Here is a 19,766-nt window from a genome sequence, read left to right as displayed (position 1 = left end):
GCCTGCAAGAAACCGTCTCTAAGGTAAGTGTTGGTTTTGTTTTTTACTTTTTCCCGAGGTAAAGTAAAAAAGGGAAAACAATAAATAGAAAAGACTACGCTTGTGTATTTATCAAAATAGTAAAAAAGGTAATAAATTAGGAAACATCCGATTATGGAAAATTTCCGAATAGAGAATCAAATCAGTAAATATGGGAGATGAAAAGAGTGCACTCGTATAAAGAGGACGATGCGAACAAGCTCTGTATGTGTTTGTAATTGTGTTTCTTTTCTTAGAATCGCAAATATGGGAGGCACAAAACGTAAGATCGAGATTGAGAACATCGAAAGAAAAGATAGGAAAACGGTTGCTTTCACAAAACGCAAAGAAGGTATCTTCCGTAAAGCTTCAAAGCTCTGTCTTCTCTCTCCAGCAACTCGAATCGCAATCTTAGCGACTCCTCTTACTGCCAACTCTCACGCCTCATTCTACTCGTTAGGCCATCCCTCTGTTGATCACGTTGTCTCTACTCTGCTCAACGGCCAGCCTCCGGCAAACCAATTAGAGAACAACAGTTCATCACGGTTAGGGTTTTGGTGGGAAGACAAAGGTTTTGACGTATCAGAGAACGTGGACGAGTTGAACGAGGCGGTCGATGCTGTTTCTAGTATGTTGAACTATGCGAGGCTCCGGTTAGATGATGCCGTGAAGAGCAATCAAAGAGGTAAGAATTTAATGATTCATCAAGAGGAGGGGAAGGAGGTTCTTCGGCTTGGCAACGAAGACAGAAATCAAATTCACAAATACGAACAAGGCGAAACTTCTGCTTCTGCGAGTTTGTTAAAGAACGAGGAGGATAATCTACACATCGATGATTTTTTTACTGATTTCCACATTGATCCATTCTGATTCGATCAATCTACACAAATCATTTTGTTTTAGGATTTCTTTTTTATATAATTTTGTTGGTTCGGAATGAAGCTACGTACTAAACTAAAACAAGAATCTTGTTCAGTTTGATTGAAACCGATATACATAAAATAACAAAAATAATAATAATGGTTTCTTTGTCGCTTTTAGTATCAATTATTTCTTTTTATTTTTTTTTCTTTGTCAACAGCATACAAGAATGACTTATACAAGCCAAAACGAAGGAACATTGTTAGGAACAGTACAAACTCGTCGTGCTAAATTATCCGTTTTACCATTTTGAGAGCAAAGAATGTACACCAACTCAAATGAAACAAACTCCTTTGTATCCGTCTGTAAGTATCAATTATTTCTTAAGGTGTTGTCAGTAATAATTTAAGGAACTGTACAAAGGACCATCTATTAGTTAAAATTTAAAAACGTTATTTATATAACAAGAGAAAGATACTATTTTGCAAAGAATCAAGACTTTTCAAACACATCAATTTATCAAACATGAATAATGGATACAAAACCAAAGTAGTTTGTTTATTAAAGCAGTACATTTGGACAAAGCAGAAACGAGATTTATTCTTACCAATTAATAACTTAACCCATATAGTTAAAACTGAGAAAACGAAGGCATAGAAGGATGAGTCATTGCCCTGAATACAGACCCGATCATATATCATGTTCAAGCAAACCAGAGCCCTTAAATTTCTCATGCATCAGTGCATCGATTCTTGCTGCCATATCCTGAGTCAGATAGTTGTGCCAATCTCCGACCTTCCCCTTTCTGAAAAAGGCACTGTTAGAAAAATGAACACGAGAAATATCCTCTCTGATGTTCTCCCCTTGGTTCACTTGAAGATTCTTCAACGTCTCGAAACTGGACATATTCACAACTTTCTCAACAACACCCCTCTTCTCTTCCTCTTCTGTGAATCCATACCCCATAAACTGAGCCAATCTCTTCACATACGGAAATGGATCAGCTCTCATTTTCTCGTACTTGAGGAACAAAACATGATCTGGATTCTCTTGGTAAGCTTTCCAATACCCCAAAACATGGTCTAGATAAGGACCATACACAGAAACACCTTGACAAAACATATCAAAAGACTCCTCAAGAGTAGTGAGAGGGCCAAAGTCTAACCTCTGGTTTTGGAAGAAAGTCCACATAGAGATGAAAGTGTCCTTTGGGTCTCTCCATATGTAAACCATCTTACAACCCGATTTGGCTACAGATTTTGGTAGTAACCCGTGTGGGATATGAGTGCAAAACAGAGTGTTTGTTTTGTCTCTGATAACATCAACTTGAGGAAAGAAAGTAAATTCGCTCTCAATGTAAGGAACAAGCTCATGAGGGTTACGTTTTAGGAGAGGGTTTAAAGAATCCTCGAAGCGAGTTCGATTGACAATGGCGAAAGTTAGAGCCTTGAGCCAAGTGGTACCTGTCTTGGGGGAGCTACAAATGAAGAAGTCAATGGATCGCGCTTGGAAGAACTCTTGAGCGTAAAGGCAACCTTCGAGATGAGGTTGTACGAACCAGTGACCACCATACTCGATCATTGAACTTTTCGCTTTCCAGCCTTTCGTGTGAGGAAAGGTGGCAATTAAGTCTTGGTACCGTTTCTGATTCTTCTCGAACTCTGTTGGCTCTGTGTGGACCTTGTGGTGGCTCGGGATAGTAGTGTGTGATTCCATTGCAGATAGAGAAAGAGGATTTGAGAAACTAATGTTGTGTTATGTTGAAGATGAATGCTGGTCTGGTCTGTGTGCCGACAAGATTTGGTTTGGGTTTAGTCTTGAAACTACTTTTACCACTTATATTAATGAATAAATATTGTAACGTACGTAAGTAAGCCATCGAAAATGCCGCCTATCCTTTAATCTCAGCAATTAGATCTGAGGAAATCTTGAATTCCAGGAAATCTATTGGGTAAGCTTATCTCTAAGAGATTGGGTAACGTATCTTCATACATGTAACATGTGTTAACACCATATTGAGATAGTAGATATATTATAAAGAATCAGATATTGATCTCTATGTGAGAGTCAAATCAGATTACTAAGCTAACCAACGTTATAAAGCAGGGGCTTGCTCATAAAAACCACCGGAACACCCCTGGACCATCTATCGAGAGAGATGAGTTGTTTAATTATATACTGATGTCTTGAGAAGCAAGTTTCCAGTTAAGTAAAACCATTCATGCAAGCCACGTAAAAAGAAAAGAAAAAAGAAAGAAAAGAAGAGCTCAGACAAGGCCATATCTCATCTGATAAATCAGAGGAATACGAAGGACCCAACCAACGCTGAAGCCATTTTCCTCACAGCTCTGCACCAGCCACGATTCGAACCCGGGCCTTCAACTGTGGCAGATTACTAACCTACCACGCCTAGTGCTACTTGTTTCTTGTTTCTTTTTTGTTTATTTATTCCATAATTAACCCTCACAGTGGAAGTAAAGAAAACCAAATATAATAAGCTTTTGATTGTGTATAGAATTTGATGTGTTTTGGTCTTTTAAGTTGTAAGACAAAAATAAAAAACGTTAGTAATGAAACCAAAAACACATTCATTCATAATGTATATATATTTTAAAAAATTTAAAATTATTACCCGCTTATTCGCTCTACCCACCCTATTCGTTTCGATTAATTACTAATTGTAAAAAAAACAGTCACTCGATTACTTTTCGCCGAATTCGATTACTTCTTAATATTCCTCACCTAATATTGCATACCCGGATTAATTTTAGATTGTAAGTATTAAAAAAAAATATTTTTGTTATTTAGATATTTGGATTGAGAATATGTGATGTTTTACAATAACTTATTTTCAAAATTTGAATAAAAATCATAATTTTGTCTTAAAAATACGTTTTTATGTGTTAACTACAATTTTTAATAAAAATATTATATAAATTTTTTAATTATAATAGATTAATATATTTTAAAACATTAAAATAGCTTTAAAAAATATTCTCCCCTTAAACTTTGATTTTAATCCGATTAATCGGTGCCTGCCCGACTGGCGCTTAGCGATCTTTGAAACAAAGATACTAATGCATTCATTTTATAGACAAACAATGAAACAAATATCTCCATTTGGTAGAAAGACCTTAACATGTAATTAACTAATTATGAAACCGAGACCATGTAACGGTAAGACAAACTTCTCCCTAAGACTTTTTGATCGGTTAAGCAACCTTTTCTCATAACCTTCTTAGGTACACCGTACACGTAGCCAGCCTTTAGTCCATACTTATATATTCACAGCCTTTATAATCCTAATTGCTTTAATAATTTGCCTATCCGGAGAAAGTTGTATACAAAGCTACCACAACATTGTGTATAAACAGTACTAGGTACCAAACAAAATAAATTATTTTAAATAAAATGTTATGAGCAAAATTGTTATTTGAGATTTAAGATTTGTTGGTATAAAACAAAATATATAAGTAAAGTTTTTTTTGTTTTTTCAAATTTGCGTTTATTATTTTTAATAAGTAAATAGGTTATGAAAATGATAATTAAATATATTTTTAGATTTAATAGTTGAATAAATCTTTCATTTTAGAAAACTAATAGAAAAAACATTGACTAATATTTCAATGGCATATTTATGTAAATAATAATAAGAAATAAATGTATTTATTAAAAAAAAGTACATGAGCTCTGTGAGCGCGACACATCAACTTTTTTTTTGTGAGAGTGCTTCTCTATTAATAATCAAGAGTTGCACACGCATTCAAAGATAACCAATTCCTTTGTTTATAGAAACAGTACTTTTGGTCATAACAGAAACAATATTATATATTGATGACGATAAATAACTTAACAGACATGTAGAATCAAACGTAGAAAACAAACAAAAAAAAACCTAATAATGATCAGTCATAGCCCAGAACACGACCAGATCATGTATCATGTTCAAGCAAGCCAGAGCCCTTAAATTTCTCATACATCAGTCCATCGATTCGAGCTGCCATCTCCGGAGTCAGGTAGTTGTGCCAATCTCCGACCTTCCCCTTCCTGAAATAAGCACTGTTCGAGAAATGAGCCAAAGGAATGTCTTCTCTGATTTTCTCCCCTTCATTAACTTCAAGACTCTTTAACGTTTCAAAACTGCAAAGATTCACAACTTTTTCAACAACTCCTTTCTTCTCTTCCTCAGCTGTGAATCCATATCCCATAAACTGAGCCAATCTCTTCACATACGGCAATGGATCAGCTCTCATTGTCTCGTACTTGAGGAACAGAATCTGATCTGGATTCTCTTGGTAAGCTTTCCAATACCCCATGACATGATCTAGATAAGGACCATACACAGAAACACCATGACAAAACATATCAAAAGACTCCTCAAGAGTAATGAGAGGGCCTAAGTCTGACCTTTGCTTTTGGAAGAAAGTCCACATGGAGATGAAAGTGTCCTTCGGGTCTCTCCATATGTAAACCATCTTACAACCAGATTTCGCAACAGAGTCCGGTAATAACCCGTGCTGTACATGAGTTGAAAATAGAGTGTTTCCTTTGTTTTTGATGACATCAACTTGAGGGAAGAAAGCAAATTCGATCTCAATGAAAGGAACAAGCTCATGAGGGTTACATTTTAGTAGAGGGTTGGAGTGATCGTCCAAGCGAGATCGATTGATGATGGCGAAAGTTAGAGCCTTGTGCCAAGTGGTACCTGTCTTTGCGGAGCTACAAATGAGGAAGTCAATGGACCGCGCTTGGAAGAACTCTTGCGCATAAAGGCAACCTTCCAGAAGACGCTGTACGAACCAGCAGCCACGGTACTTAATCAACGGAGCTTTCGGTCTCCAACCTTTCATGTGAGGAAAGGTGGCAATTAGGTCTTGGTACCGTTTCTGATTCTTCTTGAACTTTGTTGGCTCTGTCTCAGCCTCGTCGTGGTGGTTTGGTACTGTTTTGTGTGATTCCGTTGGAGAGAGGGAAAGAGGATTTGAGGAACTCATGTTGTGTTCTCTTGAATATGAATTTTGGTTTGTGTCCGGATAATACATATATATATGTAACTATACCATCCAAAGTGTCACCTATCCTTAATCTCAGCCATAAGTCTCAGTAAAAATTCAATTTTAAGACATTTTTTTGGGTAAACTTGTATCTATCTCTAGAGATTGATGTAACTTATGGATTACACGTAACCCAATCCATTTCAATAGTTTTTTTGGTTAGAAGGACAAAGATAATAATAAATCTTCTATTATTTATAAAATTCAACCAATAGAAAAAATACTCACTTATTCAAATAGTTATAAGCTATTAAATTAATAGAAACTATAAGTAGAAAATCTAATAAATTAAAACAAACAAAGAAACCTTAAAACGTTCTATATTTGTGACCAAAGGAGACAATGTGTCAAGATAAATAGAGTTGGCCCTAGAACCCTTTGCTGGGATACCAGGATAGTTACAGCCCCAAAAGCAACCCCCACCACGTCTCACAAGCTGTTACTATTAGCATATTCTGATGTCTTGCTATAATCGGAATATCGGATATTGAATTACTAGGTCGGCAAGTGGCAACTATAAAACTCATGCATTAGGAAAGAAAAAAATAGAGCTCAGAGTCGAGGCTATCATCTGAGAATTCAGAAGAATACGAAGGACCCAACCAACGCTTGCCAATTTCTTCACAGCTCAAATGCACCAGCCGGGAATCGAACCCGGGTCTGTACCGTGGCAGGGTACTATTCTACCACTAGACCACTGGTGCTACTTGTTTAACTGATCCTTCTTTATTTATTTATTATACGAGATGACATGTACCAAAGTAGAAGCTGAACATCTATCTATCTTACCTTATTATTTTCACAGCATTTTTCAGAAAAAAGCTTGGAATTCAGACTTATTTACACACAATGTCATTGTAATTAATTGTATTATTAATTTGAATGCTATATCATTAATTTGAATCACTCTTTCTATATTTAAACAGCATTTAATAAATGACCGGTCATAAGAGTGTTATTTTGGTGTCAAATAGGATTTTATTTACGTGTTATATTTAAGATAGAGAATTAAGTTTTTAACTTATGTTAAACATAAAATAGATTGTAACATGTTATATTTACGTATAAACAGCATTTAATAAATCACCGGTCATAAGTTAAAAACTTAATTCTCTATCGTATTTGTCATATTTCTTTCTTTGGATATGGTTATATACAATATGCATTATCAATACAAACCACAAACATTACTTCTCCAAAATGATAATTAAAAATATGTTATTACAAAAACACTTTCTACGAACACAGAAACAAACCAAACCTATTAACAACAATATAATTATATGAATTATACACAAAAAATATAACTAATAAAAACTTCCCCGCACTTACGTGCTACAACACGGGCAAAATATTTTCATATAATTATATTTTTTTTAAATATATAATGTAAGTATTTGTATATTATTGGTATGAAATCCAAATATCGGATTTCAGTTTGGTTTAAATTTGGATTATTATGCGTATGTAACATAGATGTATCTACTTTGGGATGGGAAGGGATCATGTCCCATTCCATCCCCTCTCGTCCTAAATATTCAAATGGAGACTTTATATATTTTGTGAAGTAATTCTCCACTTTGGAATGGGTACTTTCAGAATTTTAGTATTTTAAAAAATGTTAGATAGTTTGTTAAAATTGTAATTCTTTTTTGATAATTCCAAATAACTAAATAAAAATTAAATATTCAAAAAAAATTTGGGTATCCCGTCTAAATTTTTTACCCAGCTCTATTAAAAATATTGTCTAACAAGTAATTATTTAAAAGAGAACGTTCATCATTGTGACATCTCGGTTTGCGGAGCGGTTTACGCCACCCATGTCACCAAAGTACAGTTATTTTTTCGGTCAAGGGTCCTGAGAGAACTTCAAAGTTAAGTATGCTTGGTATGTTTGAGTTGGAATAGTTTCAAGATGGGTGAACTTCCAAAAAGTGATTGTCAGAACTGTGCGAGTGGAGACAAAACACAGGAAAATATCATGTGGTGATTTTTAGGGACAGTAAACAATTTTTAAAGCTTTCCGGGCATAGCAAATCAGTCATAGGATATGGATAGACCCACGGGCCAAGAGTGGACATGGGCCCACTAAGAATAGTGACAATCGAAGCGTTACAATAATATAGAAAAATTCTGATGGATATAGGATGAGAGGGGATGGAATGGGACATGATCCCTTCTCATCCCAAAGTAGATATGTCTATGTTACATACGCATAATAATTCAAATTTAAACCAAAGTGAAATCCGATATTTGGATTTCATACCAATAGTTTTTAACTTATGACCGGTGATTTATTAAATGTTGTTTAAACGTAAAGATAACATGTTACAATCTATATTATTTTGAACTTACTTATATTCTATTAGCAATTTGTGTTGGACAATAAAGCAAAAGGAGAAAGCAGATCGATTTAGACTATTTGAGATTTGCCCATGAAGGATTTAAGACAAATTAGAAAAAAACAAACTTAAATTTCAAATAAAATTAAAAAATTAAAAAAAATATAGACCCATGGTGTACCACATGTTAAAATCTAGGTGAATGTTTGAGCAAATGGAGTGGACTTGTTAACTTTTTTTGATGGTTTCTGCTATGCATTTTGTATATAATTTGTTGTTAGATCTTTTAACTTGTTAGACAAAAACAATAAACTTAAGTAATTAATGAAACCAAAAAGCACACGATTGATTGGTGCCTGGAATAAGTACTACATTCATTCATACTCTTGAAGTCATTTTCTAGACAAACAAATACCTCTCTTTAGTAGAGAGACCTTAACATGTAAACAAAAAAAAAAAAAAACATCCAAACTTGTTTGTTGCTAAGATATCCAAACTAAAACTTAAGAAGAAAACGTTACTTAGATAGCTCAATCTTCGTAGTCGCCTTGCGCATACTTGTTTTCAGGGTAATACACAGCCACCACTTGGTTTCCTCCAAATTTTCTTCCGTTCATCCCCAATCTGGCCTTTGATGAGCCATCCACATCCGCATACTCCAAGAATACCTGCATTAATATAGATTATCATTAGAGTATGCATTTATATATGAATTTACTAGACGTTGCCTTGTCTCTGGGAAATGAAACCGAACCTTTCCAACTCCTGGTGTTGGATCATGATCTGGATTAGGCCTTGGAATCACAACGTTCACCAAATTACCTGCACAGACACAACAAAGAATTATATAAGTTGATTTGGACCATGTAAAAAAGCCTCAGTATGTGCTATGGTAAAATGTCGTCGAATTGCTTACCGAATTTTCCACCTTCTGTTCTCATGTCCTCCATTATGTCTGCATATTCTTCATCGTCTTTAAGATCATCAGCTGTAACCACTTGAGTCAAACAGACAATCTTGGTGGGAGTACCTCCTGGTTGTAACATAAGCCTCTGCTACAATAAGATTTAATTAGTCATCTTCTAGATAGAATGAATGCAAAACGATTTACAGAAACGAACTATAACGAAAACAGACAATCAAGCAAATGAATTTGAATCATTCACCTGAAAAGCAATCTGTTGTTGGGCATGTAGTAAGATTTCTTCTTGCTCGGGTTTAGGTTGAACTGCTCCCTGGATTGCACGCCTAACTGTAAGTGTCTTATCGCCCATCTTAATTCCGTTTAGAGCAGCACATGCAATATCTGTTACTGAAGGATCTTGGTAAACACAGAACGCATATCCCTTCGAATTTCCAGTTTCCCTGTCTTTGACCAAGTTGAAACCTCTTAGGGGCCCAAAAGACTCTAAAAGCTCCCTGATCTGTGTCTCTGAGAAGTAATAAGGAAGCCCGCCCACAAAAATGCGGTCAGGACCCTCAAGCCCACCAGTAGACCCCGAAGACAATCCAACAGCTGCCAAGTTGAGGCTGGGATTAGGCTGGCTCGGACCAAGAGTTGCAGCAAGGGACGGGTTATAGTCAGTTGGCCTCCTCACCTTTACAGGAACTCCCTGGAGATGCTCAAAGCTATGAATTCAGTACACACAATACAGATTGTAACTAATAAAGGCCAAATTTTACAAGAGATAATGAATCACCTCTAGTATAATGCCGTCTAATGCCATTGCGTTACTAGCCTCCTCAACAGATCTCATCTCCACAAAAGCGAACTTCTTTTCATGGTTTATATAAACATTGACCACTGCATCACCTATGCATAAGAAATCCTAAAAAGGATGAGCGTTCTAGACATGGCAGTAACCTTGAACAAAAAAAAAAGAACTTTTCATTACCTGGCCCAGCGGTGTTTCCCCCAATGGCCGACATCACTTGGCTAAAGAACGTTGCCACCGACTAGAACATGGAAACCCATTCTTAGTAATTCATAAAATGGATATTGCCAATGTCTTAGCTAGACCATTATAAACAAAAAGTCACAAAGCCTTAAAACAAAACATATAATAACGAACCTGTTCATTTGCAGTTGGTGGAAGGCCACCAACATAGACTCGCCGAGCATGCCTAGTTGCCTACGATCATAATACATTTTAGGAGAGGAATCATGACAAACGGTGAGGAAGCTAAGAATAAGATAGACTGATAGATCTTACCTGCTGAGTCATTGCCTGAACTGGCATTACAGGAAGAGCGCCAAGTTGCTAGATGAAATGAAAATATGAGAAGTTATGAGCATGTTCGCATCAAACAGAAGAAAAGTGGAACATCTAAATAACAAAGAAAAGCAAAAAGTACGGATTTATACCTGACCAGGGACCATGGGGAACATGTTGGTGAACATCCCTGGAATAGTAGCAGTAGCTGGGACACTAGGAACCTGGCCTGCTAGGTAAAGTGGTACGTGTCATTTAATGTTTTTTAGACCATTATTATGTTTCCCGGAGGAGTAGACCTACCAATAAGTACAAAGCTACAAATAACAGTTTCCTACCAGCAAAAATATCCCAACAACTTATGAATATTAAGATGAAATGTCTAAGGCTGTATTCGTTTCGAGTTGTCAAAATTTGTAAGGCTAGAAAACAGGCATATAGTTGCCAGTTGAAGATGAAAAATACCCATGACAACCGTTGCACTGATTCCTCCTTGTACAATTAAAGCTAGAGAGGCCGGCTCATTGTCAGCATAATGGGGCAACTAACCCAACACAGCCTTCTTACTACAAAAAGACAAGACACAGAAACAAACAAACACCACCAAAAAAAAACAAAGCAAAAAACTTCTCAGTTCCAAAACCACTTCACCAGGCAACAAAAATAACAAGACATCCTATGAAGAAAGTAAGACTTTAAAGTCCTCTGTTCACGAGTCAATAAACGCAGCTTACCAAAATCACAGCGTGTAATTGTTTATGATCTTTCCAAACTACGTAAAACCAAAAACAACAAGCAGTTAAGAAACATAATAATGTTGAGTAGATGATGAAGCATATACCTGCTGCAGCAACAGCAGTAGCAGCTAACATTGCAGAAGCAGGGGGCGCCATGTCAAATCCACTTACCCTCTTGCTGAAAGAGCAAAAAATAAGCGATGAGATATCAGCGAAGCAACTACGAAAAAATAATGCCTCAACTAAACCTAAGAAACACAACAACCCAGATCACACTAAATATGTGTTAGTACATAAGTATATTCCCAAATATGATAATACAACTGCAAATAAACCTCAAGAATATAGTTTTTCTCTAGACCAATACAGCTTATACAGTTTATTTGATATGATATGTATGACATTGCAACGTCGCCACAAAATGAATTTGTTATAACAAATAAAAATAACAGAGAAACCAGGTACCTCTTTGATCTTGACCGTGATCGTGAGCGAGAACGTGATCTATGTTCAGACCTATGCCTATGTTCTGACCTTGACCTACGTTCAGAGCGGCTCCTTGACCGAGAGCGTGACCGTCGCCTGTGCCTCTCCTCTCTGTCTCGATCGCGAGACCTCCTATAAATAAATGATGACACCATCAACATTAAAAATAAAACAATCTAAAACCTGAAAAGAAATTTACAACAGACTGTCAGTACCTGTCACGGTCTCGACTTCTGCGATGAAGATGATGATCATCATCCAAATCATCTCTCTCACGTTCCCTTTTCTCACTACGTTCTCTGCTACGGTCCCTATGACGATCTCTATGATGGCGGTCTCGTTCCCTATCCTTACTCTTCTCCCTATCTCTATCTCTGCTCTTCTCCCTATCTCTGTCTCTGCTCTTCTCCCTTTCACGATCCTTATCTTTGTCTCTGTCTTTGTCACGTCCATTTTCCTTGTCTTTCTCCTTGCTTCTTGAAGAATCCTTTTCAAGATCATCAGATTCCTCCTGGAAACAAATGTCAAAATGTATTATAATATCACTCTAAAGAGCATATTGGAGCACTTGACATGATATGATACTATAATGTCTATAAAGCCAGAGGCTCAAACCAATGCATAAATACTCAAATTCAACTCTTTACAAAGCTAAACCATCGCCTAAATTCAGAAAACACCCTTAAATCACAGTATCAAATCCAGATTTCAACAAAACAGAAGAGGCAGAACATGAAATTTTGTACCAAATTACAACTATTATGACTACCCGTCCGAACATAACAGAAGCCCGGAAGCTACAGAATCGAAGAGAAGGATATCTAAAGGATTAAGTGTACATACTCGAGACTTGGAGTCTTGGTGACCATCCTCGCCACCAAGGGACTGAAAAGGCGAACTCTTCAGAGCTATGTAGTCCTCGTTGTTGTTGATTGCGGTGGAGACAGCGACGCCATCTCCGTTACCTTCGTAACTCATCATCCACTCGTAGAAGTCTCTTCGTCGATTCGCTGAGTCTGATTGTATGAAGAAAAAAACCCTAAGGGATTCTAATGGAGGATGAATTAAAAATTATGAAGAAGATTCTAGCACGAGGAAGACGGTTAAGGGTATTACTGTAAATTGAACATAGTATTTATCGTAAACGGGCTTATAATACTTAATGGGCTTATCAGATGTAGTTGGGCCATTTGAGACTGTTGTTCCAGAAGAAATTGTCTTGGTTAAGGTTTGGTGAAGAAACGAGTTCAAACTGGTCTTGGAGTTGCAATGAGCGTCCACGATCCTAGGCCAGCCCTTGGGGAAGCCTTAGACCGGACAAAGCTTACAACTTCTTAGTGGGATGAGAATCTTCTGTTTAGATGTGGTGTTTCTTTATCGATTGTAAATCTTTCTTTTTTCCGTACTTTGTTTATTAGTCGAGTTTGGGAGTCTTTTAGTAGTATCTTGATTACATTATGGTTTTTGTTTTTGGAAAAAAAAAAAAAATGTTTTGGAATGAAAACAAGCAATTTGAAAATGGAAAGATCACACAGATATATACTAAGTACTAAGATGAGTTTGAGAGATTTCCACCATTGATCAAACTCAATTTTTGACAAAAAGGTAAAAAACTGAATAAGTTTCATATGTTGGTTTGGTGGTTTGAAGTTAAACTAAGGGACCGACGGATTGGAAGATAGTACGTTTTCTAGTGAAAACAAGTCAACCTAACAGTACTTACCGGTCCATACACTATCCCTATCTTACTTGACCATATCATTCATGGCCACTCAATATGAGTCCACCACAACATGTGTTCATTATCCTTGACACATAAAATTCTAAAAGAAAACAAAAACATATAAGAGCTCAAGATTCTGTATGTTTGAAACAATTTTGACATGTATCAATCATTCATAGGACACTTGTCTTACTCGGTGCTTCTTGAAGATTCCTTTTCAAGATCATGAGACTTACTGCTCTGAAACAGAGATGTCCAAGGCTTTTTTCTTAAGTACACCAAACAAAAACGTAAAATGCAAATAATATCTTCGTCCCATATGATTAATGGAGTAGTAGATAATACATAATGATTTATTTATGAAGATATTCGAAGCCCATTAATCTTTAGAAACCATAGCGTCATTATGAATAATGGGGTTTTAAAAATTTTAAAAAAAAAGATTTGTTCCGAAACTATACATTTTGACACAACCAAGCTTTACCGGTAGAAGATTAGAAGAAGCACCCCAAATATTACTAGTCTAACCCCAATTCAAATCTTTTTGCCATGATATTGTGGCAATAACACATAGCTATAAAGATTATTTATGCAAAGACTCGAAACAATAAATCAAATGCATGAATCATCAAACAAATTAAACTTTCCACTATGGTAACTGATATAATTTTATCTGTCTTTCCAGTTTTTTTTGGTTTGGGTTAGTCTATCTTCTAAAACTTTCTATATTAATCTTAATACCAAGTTAGTTTATAAAACCAGATGTTTTGAAATATATCTATGTAAAAAATATGAATTGGTTTAAACATTATTTCAGTGTATTGAAATGTTGAAATCTATAAGCTTATATTCAAAAATGGGAGGCTGTGACCATATTGACCCACTGTTTTAGTTCAATTAATTTTTTTTTGTCAAACAATCGACAATCACTATTTTACTTTTTTTTGAAAAATATGATATTAAATATTCTTTAGAAAAAAAAAAACACAAGAAGCCCGTCGTGCTGGTTTTGGCCCCGATTAAAAAAACAAAATGTTACATCCTTTTCAATTTGATTTCTCTTTTGGTTTCCTTAAGGCAATTTTTGGTTGACTAGAGAGATATATAGAAGAAAATAGAGAATGAGGGCAGAGATCCATGAATGAATGATGAAAGTGATGAATAAATAAAGGACGAGAGGTGGAAAAAGAGAGATATAGTTTGATAGATGATAGGTGATGTGACATTGACAAATGATAGAAATTAAAAAATATTAAAAAATAAGAAAAAAAAAATCTTATAAGTTTCTTTTTGGTGAATTTGAAGAGGTAATAATGGCTAGGGCCCGAGTAAAGGCAAACGTAAAAGTATTATTCTCTTAAACAGTTCTATTTTCCCTATTATTATGTTTTTATTTTATTTGAAGTGCAACCTCCCTGTTATTTAAATATATACTTTCTGCATTTAATTATACATAGTGCTCGTTATATAACTCAATTTAAAAGTATTGTATTATCATTACAACCTTAACTCGAGAAATAAATGTCGATAGTTTTGTAGATTCGCGTCTAATCATAAGCTCAACTGTTGTGCTGACAAAGATCCACTATGCAGTCTTGAATTGCGAATCCATAAGCTCAAAGATTGAAAATCACTATGATAAAAAAGAAAAATACATGTGTTGATTTTTTAGAGATGGGTCATCGGGGATAGGATCGATTCTTCGTGTGGTGTATGGGGAACGAATCAGATCCCATGCAGAGAGTTAACTAATAAAAGGAAAACTAGGTTAATGATAGCTTAAAAAGATAATTAAAGAAGGTAATTAGATCTTTGATACTTAGCAACGAGGAGTACGGCAAGGAGAGGGACAAATAAAAAAGGTAGAAGAGAACAGAAGAAGGGCCACACACACACCACTTTTTTTTTTGGCTTGTCTCGATGTGCGTTACGTGACAACCACATCATCCCCTATTTTTATTACTTTCTTCTTTTAAAAATCACATGCAATTCTTCTGTTTTCAATTCATTATTTCGTCCTTTTTGTCTCAACAACTATTAGTATTACTGCTCTTGTTTAACCTGTTAAGACTTTTAAAGCAAATTTTGAAGTTGTTAGATAATTGTTTATTATATCACAAAAGGAATATTGATATTTGTTTACTGTTTAACGTTTACTTTTAATTTTAGAGTTTTCGTCTTGTTCGTAGATGTATATGTCGACGAATAAATAGAACACAATGTAAAGAATTTCGTACAAACTGCAAATTTTGAAAAAAGCACATAGGGATTTTATGGACGAGTTGACATAAAGGAAGTAATACACTATTTATGATGATCGTGATATTATTTTGTATGTCTCTTCGATGATATCCAAAATATATAAAAGAGAAGTATTTTTTTAGAGAAATTTCCGTAAAACATCACTTTATGGTTTGGTTATTTTTATGATATACCAAATTTTTTTAAATATATTTAAAAATATCACTAAAATATCTTAGAAAGGTTTTTCTAACTTTTTTTCTTTTTCAAAATTCTTCCTACAAATGAATTAAGATCCATTCTAAAATATTTTAAAGTTTCTCTTAATATGTCTACAATGTCAAAATCTTCTCCACAAATCGTTTACATTTTTGCCATAGAATGACCTCAAAACCAACAAAAATTGGTCTTTGTTTTCAGTACAATATTTTTTGATAGAAGAACTTAAAATAATAAGACGATCTAATTGATATAAGAGAAGAGTATAATTTTATTTCGCTGTCGCATTTCATGTATATTTCTTATGACAGCTAATTGCATCATATAATTTTAGACATTTCAAAGTTTTTATAATGTCAATTTCTTGTTTGGTTTCTAGCTATTTCTCATAGACGATGATGAGAAACCACAACGCTGGATTTCGTTTTTTTTTTGTACTGTAGTTACGAATAGTTTTCTCGCATGCGATGATGAGCGACGCTTATGATTTTACAAATTTACAATTATAGCTTTTTTAGAAAGTTCATTGGATGCTTCGAACGTTGAACAAAACAAATCGTGATAAAGAAACTAAAATATTCGTAAGCGTCGATGCTTGTCTTCTTGTGTTTGGCCATGTTAGGTTGAGTCCAGATTTTTCATATCTGTATTCATACCAATTACACCATCCACCTCTATATTTTAAATTATATGTTCCTATCAAAATATCTCGCGGCGACAGATTTAAAATTCAGGTTCATCTTTCGGGTCAATCGCATTAATTTCAAACGAGTTTTGTCTTAACACGTATACTTACCGTTAATTATTACATTTTTTAGTCTACTAATTGCCAAAAAATATTTTTGGACCTACTCTACAAAATTTTTGTCTACTCTAGTAATCAACCTCGCAACGCTATCACCGAATGGCAAACAAATATGTACGTATGCTAATCCAAAAACCTATAGTAAAACGTTGCTAAAATATTCTCTAATATAGGCATGAATTCTTGAGAAACACTAGATCTGGATTCCATTATTTTGCAAGAAGCAACATGATTAAGTTCAACTCATATAGCACATTCAACTTGTAAGAGATTCTAAAAAAAATGAAAAAACGTACATCATCTGCAACATGTATATATCATTAAAAATATATACGTCATTTGTTTTAGGTTTAGGATAAGCATGACATGTTTGCCTAATATGACAACCATCCACTGATCCACAGTTGGATAAACATGTCTTTGTGCAAGTCCCCGTAATGCGATTCGTGATCTAAATCTCATATCCGACTTTACGTCATAAATTTTTATAATTTATCTTTCATGGTAAATTAAAAAACATAGATCCTTATATCATATTAATTTGATTTCGATAGCATATATATATACAAATACAACATATTTTCATCAGAGAAAAATCACATTGATCATATTTTACGAAATATATAATGGTGAATGATATCTTATTTCTTTTATATTATTTTTTTCTTTGTCTATAACTCATTTTTCTCCGACTAATCTCATCATCAAAATGCTGATTTGAAAGTCAGAAATCATTAAAAATAAACACTATATATAAATTGACATTCTAATTTTTATAACAGATTTGTTGATTGTATATAAAAATTGCTTTATAATGTTTCAACTTGCTATGCTCTAGATTATTCTCTACAACATTTATTATTTAACCAAATGCAAATAATATATAGCTTTATCTAATAATTGCAAATATATATATATATATATATATATATATATATATTAATTACCTAAAATGACCTGATAAGTACCTAACGTCTACATATGCATGCACCATGCTATATATAGTCCACAATATCATATATGATCAAATTCAAATCGTATTTTTCTTTTTTGCTTTCATAATAATAGGCCGATTCTTATATATAAAAGTCAAAGGACAAATATATGTCATTACGATATTCAGTGGAATTGTATTCTGCATAGATGTGACTCCCCTGGGTGTGGAACAAGCTCGTAATGAAATAAAATAGAAATATATATGCTTACCTAAAGTCTTAGAATTGATATAAATGTCTGTTTTGATCAAGTTATTGATTTATTAAAGAAAAATAAAAAAAAGTAATTAATTTATGTGAGTTAATTAATTTAAAACCATCTAATGAGACACGTTACCATATAGGGAAAAGTCTCAATCTGACTGTAGTATATATATTTTTTTATTAATAGGTGGAAAATGCCAGAAGTCCAAAACTAATCTCAAAATTGGCCTATAGAATAAAGCTGACTGTATATAGTTTTTAGTTTTTTACCACCTTGGTTTATTACTTCACACTCTTTTTGTATCGAAAAAATCGTTTACTAGATTTCTGTTTTCCAAAAACTTTTAGAAATTATTTTCTTTTACTATTCAAAACTTCACTATCATAATAAAAAAATAAAAATGAGAGGACTCTAATCTTAGTTCCCCAAATTTAGTATGAACGTATACATTTGTAGATGTTATTTTCTTTTGCTATTCAAAACGCAGACATGCAATTATAGTCAATTAGTATGAATTACTTGCTGTAAGAGGAATATGTTTTTTTTTTCAAAACTATATAGTATCAATATAAGATAAAACAAACTCATAGAAAAAAATAGAAAGTCATATTAAAACCTTCAAGTACATATATTTTAATAGAATTAAATTCATGATTTGTAATACAATGGTTTGTGTTAATGACATTAACTTAATGTCATTGATATGTCACCGCCTTATATTGCATGTTATTGAGAAAAATAATACTCCTAATAATAGAAACAGAGAGCAACACAAACGTAAATGTGTTTCTGAACATACAAATTATTGTTGACAAAAAAGAACAGACAAATTATTCAAAAAAGAAAAACTAATAATTAACCAAGAAACTATCATAAATTAGAATATGAAGAGACATTTCTTTAAATTAAATAGCATAAACATTGTACCAGCTATAGACTGCTTAAAAAATAAAAATTCTATGGTGTTAAATTATTGAAAAGACAAGAGATTGTTCGCAAATAATACTAATAAATATTTACTTTTGATGATAAGTAATACAGTATATATATATATATATATAATAATTTATTAATTTTAGAGAAAAAATAGTGATATTATAATAAGTTTAAAGAAAAAGAAGAAATATGAATTTTTATCTTTATCAGGCCTTTTCAGTCTGAACCGTACAATCCCCAAAAAAGAAAATGAAAACTGCAATAAAGAAAAGAAAAAAATACTTTTTTTCGAAATTTTACAAAATAAAAAGAAAAAAATTAGAAAAACAGATCGGAAAAAAAAAAAAAAAGTAGACTCAGAAGAAGACTGAGAGAGAGAGAGAAGGGGACTTATTAGCGTGCATGGGAACTACATTTATTATACAAAGAAGAAGAAGAAGAAGAAGAGATTCTCCGAATTGAACCAGAAGCTTCGAGGTCTCTCTATCAACAACATACGAAGAAGAAGAAGAAGACGAAGACTAATCATCCTTTTTACAGCTTAATTTAGGGTTTTTCCCTCCATCATCTTCTTCTTCCTTTTGCTTCTTCTTTATTCTTCTTCTCCAGCTCTCAGGGAGAGATTCTAAGCTTCATCTCGGTGAGTTATTCTTCAACTATCTGATTTTGATTTCATTTTCAACTTGGTTCTCTGTTTCTTCTATTGTTGTTTCAGTTTTTTATTTTCTGCGAATTCAGCCCGAGATTTTTGAGCTTTACTCTACTTCAGTGATTTGTTCGCTTTGTCTAATTACTTGTATAATTAATCGGATTAAGGCTGATACATGAGCTATTTACTAGCTCTTGTTGCGTGAGTTGCATTGTGCTCATAATTTTGAGTATCTGGTGTGTTCTATGTTTGGCAAAATTGGAATAATATAGGATTTTTTTT

At 33.9% G+C, this 19,766-nt stretch overlaps 5 protein-coding genes and 1 non-coding gene across 8 annotated transcripts in view; 2 read left to right on the top strand and 4 right to left on the bottom strand.

The window, feature by feature from the left end:
* LOC104703681 (agamous-like MADS-box protein AGL97) lies at window positions 53-994 on the top strand. The gene has a single exon (XM_010419737.2). It carries the CDS (start codon window positions 229-231, stop codon window positions 886-888), a length of 660 nt encoding a protein of 219 aa, XP_010418039.1. The 5' UTR covers window positions 53-228; the 3' UTR covers window positions 889-994.
* On the bottom strand, window positions 1,415-2,735 carry LOC104703679 (cytosolic sulfotransferase 18-like). Its single transcript, XM_010419735.2, has one exon. The coding sequence runs from the start codon at window positions 2,593-2,595 to the stop codon at window positions 1,570-1,572; it is 1,026 nt and encodes a 341-aa protein (XP_010418037.1). The 5' UTR covers window positions 2,596-2,735; the 3' UTR covers window positions 1,415-1,569.
* Window positions 4,812-5,873, bottom strand: LOC104705151 (cytosolic sulfotransferase 18-like). Its single transcript, XM_010421129.1, has one exon. It carries the CDS (start codon window positions 5,871-5,873, stop codon window positions 4,812-4,814), a length of 1,062 nt encoding a protein of 353 aa, XP_010419431.1.
* Window positions 6,567-6,637, bottom strand: TRNAG-GCC. Its single transcript has one exon. It is a non-coding gene; the product is annotated as a tRNA-Gly (tRNA).
* On the bottom strand, window positions 8,625-12,774 carry LOC104703678 (splicing factor U2af large subunit B-like). Of its 3 annotated transcripts, none has more exons than XM_010419731.2 (13): window positions 12,555-12,774; window positions 11,927-12,222; window positions 11,691-11,843; window positions 11,330-11,403; window positions 10,641-10,720; window positions 10,489-10,536; window positions 10,348-10,407; window positions 10,171-10,231; window positions 9,976-10,088; window positions 9,442-9,888; window positions 9,192-9,327; window positions 9,030-9,097; window positions 8,625-8,943 (listed from the first exon to the last, which is right to left on the bottom strand). In XM_010419731.2, the coding sequence occupies exons 1-13, from the start codon at window positions 12,690-12,692 to the stop codon at window positions 8,806-8,808; spliced, it is 1,812 nt and encodes a 603-aa protein (XP_010418033.1). In that variant the 5' UTR covers window positions 12,693-12,774; the 3' UTR covers window positions 8,625-8,805. The 3 variants fall into 3 exon arrangements, with proteins under 3 accessions (XP_010418033.1, XP_010418035.1, XP_010418034.1); XM_010419732.2 differs by having other exon boundaries at window positions 8,806-8,943; window positions 10,641-10,717; XM_010419733.2 differs by lacking the exons at window positions 11,330-11,403; window positions 11,691-11,843; window positions 11,927-12,222; window positions 12,555-12,774 and adding an exon at window positions 10,954-11,207 and having other exon boundaries at window positions 10,641-10,717.
* LOC104703676 (phosphatidylinositol 4-phosphate 5-kinase 8) overlaps window positions 19,174-19,766 on the top strand; it is a 5,576-nt gene continuing 4,983 nt past the window's right edge. The window contains exon 1 of the mRNA XM_010419730.2: window positions 19,174-19,475. The gene's annotated coding sequence lies outside the window, so the exon portion shown is untranslated. The remainder of the gene's footprint in view (window positions 19,476-19,766) is intronic.

The sequence above is a fragment of the Camelina sativa genome, chromosome 7 (assembly GCF_000633955.1).
Source record: "Camelina sativa cultivar DH55 chromosome 7, Cs, whole genome shotgun sequence".
NCBI lineage: Eukaryota > Viridiplantae > Streptophyta > Magnoliopsida > Brassicales > Brassicaceae > Camelina > Camelina sativa.
Note: the sequence above shows the minus strand (reverse complement) of the source record. Positions and strands in the feature narration are given on the sequence as shown.

Excerpts from the sequence above, each read along its gene's own strand:
- LOC104703681 (XM_010419737.2), top strand. The coding sequence starts at position 229 with ATGCGAACAAGCTCTGTATGTGTTTGTAATTGTGTTTCTTTTCTTAGA.
- LOC104703679 (XM_010419735.2), bottom strand. The coding sequence starts at position 2,595 with ATGGAATCACACACTACTATCCCGAGCCACCACAAGGTCCACACAGAG.
- LOC104705151 (XM_010421129.1), bottom strand. The coding sequence starts at position 5,873 with ATGAGTTCCTCAAATCCTCTTTCCCTCTCTCCAACGGAATCACACAAA.
- LOC104703678 (XM_010419731.2), bottom strand. The coding sequence starts at position 12,692 with ATGATGAGTTACGAAGGTAACGGAGATGGCGTCGCTGTCTCCACCGCA. Across the intron at positions 11,844-11,926 it reads AGAAGTCGAGACCGTGACAG|GAGGTCTCGCGATCGAGACA; the intron begins GTACTGACAGTC and ends ATTTATTTATAG. Across the intron at positions 9,098-9,191 it reads AACAGAAGGTGGAAAATTCG|GTAATTTGGTGAACGTTGTG; the intron begins GTAAGCAATTCG and ends GTGTCTGTGCAG.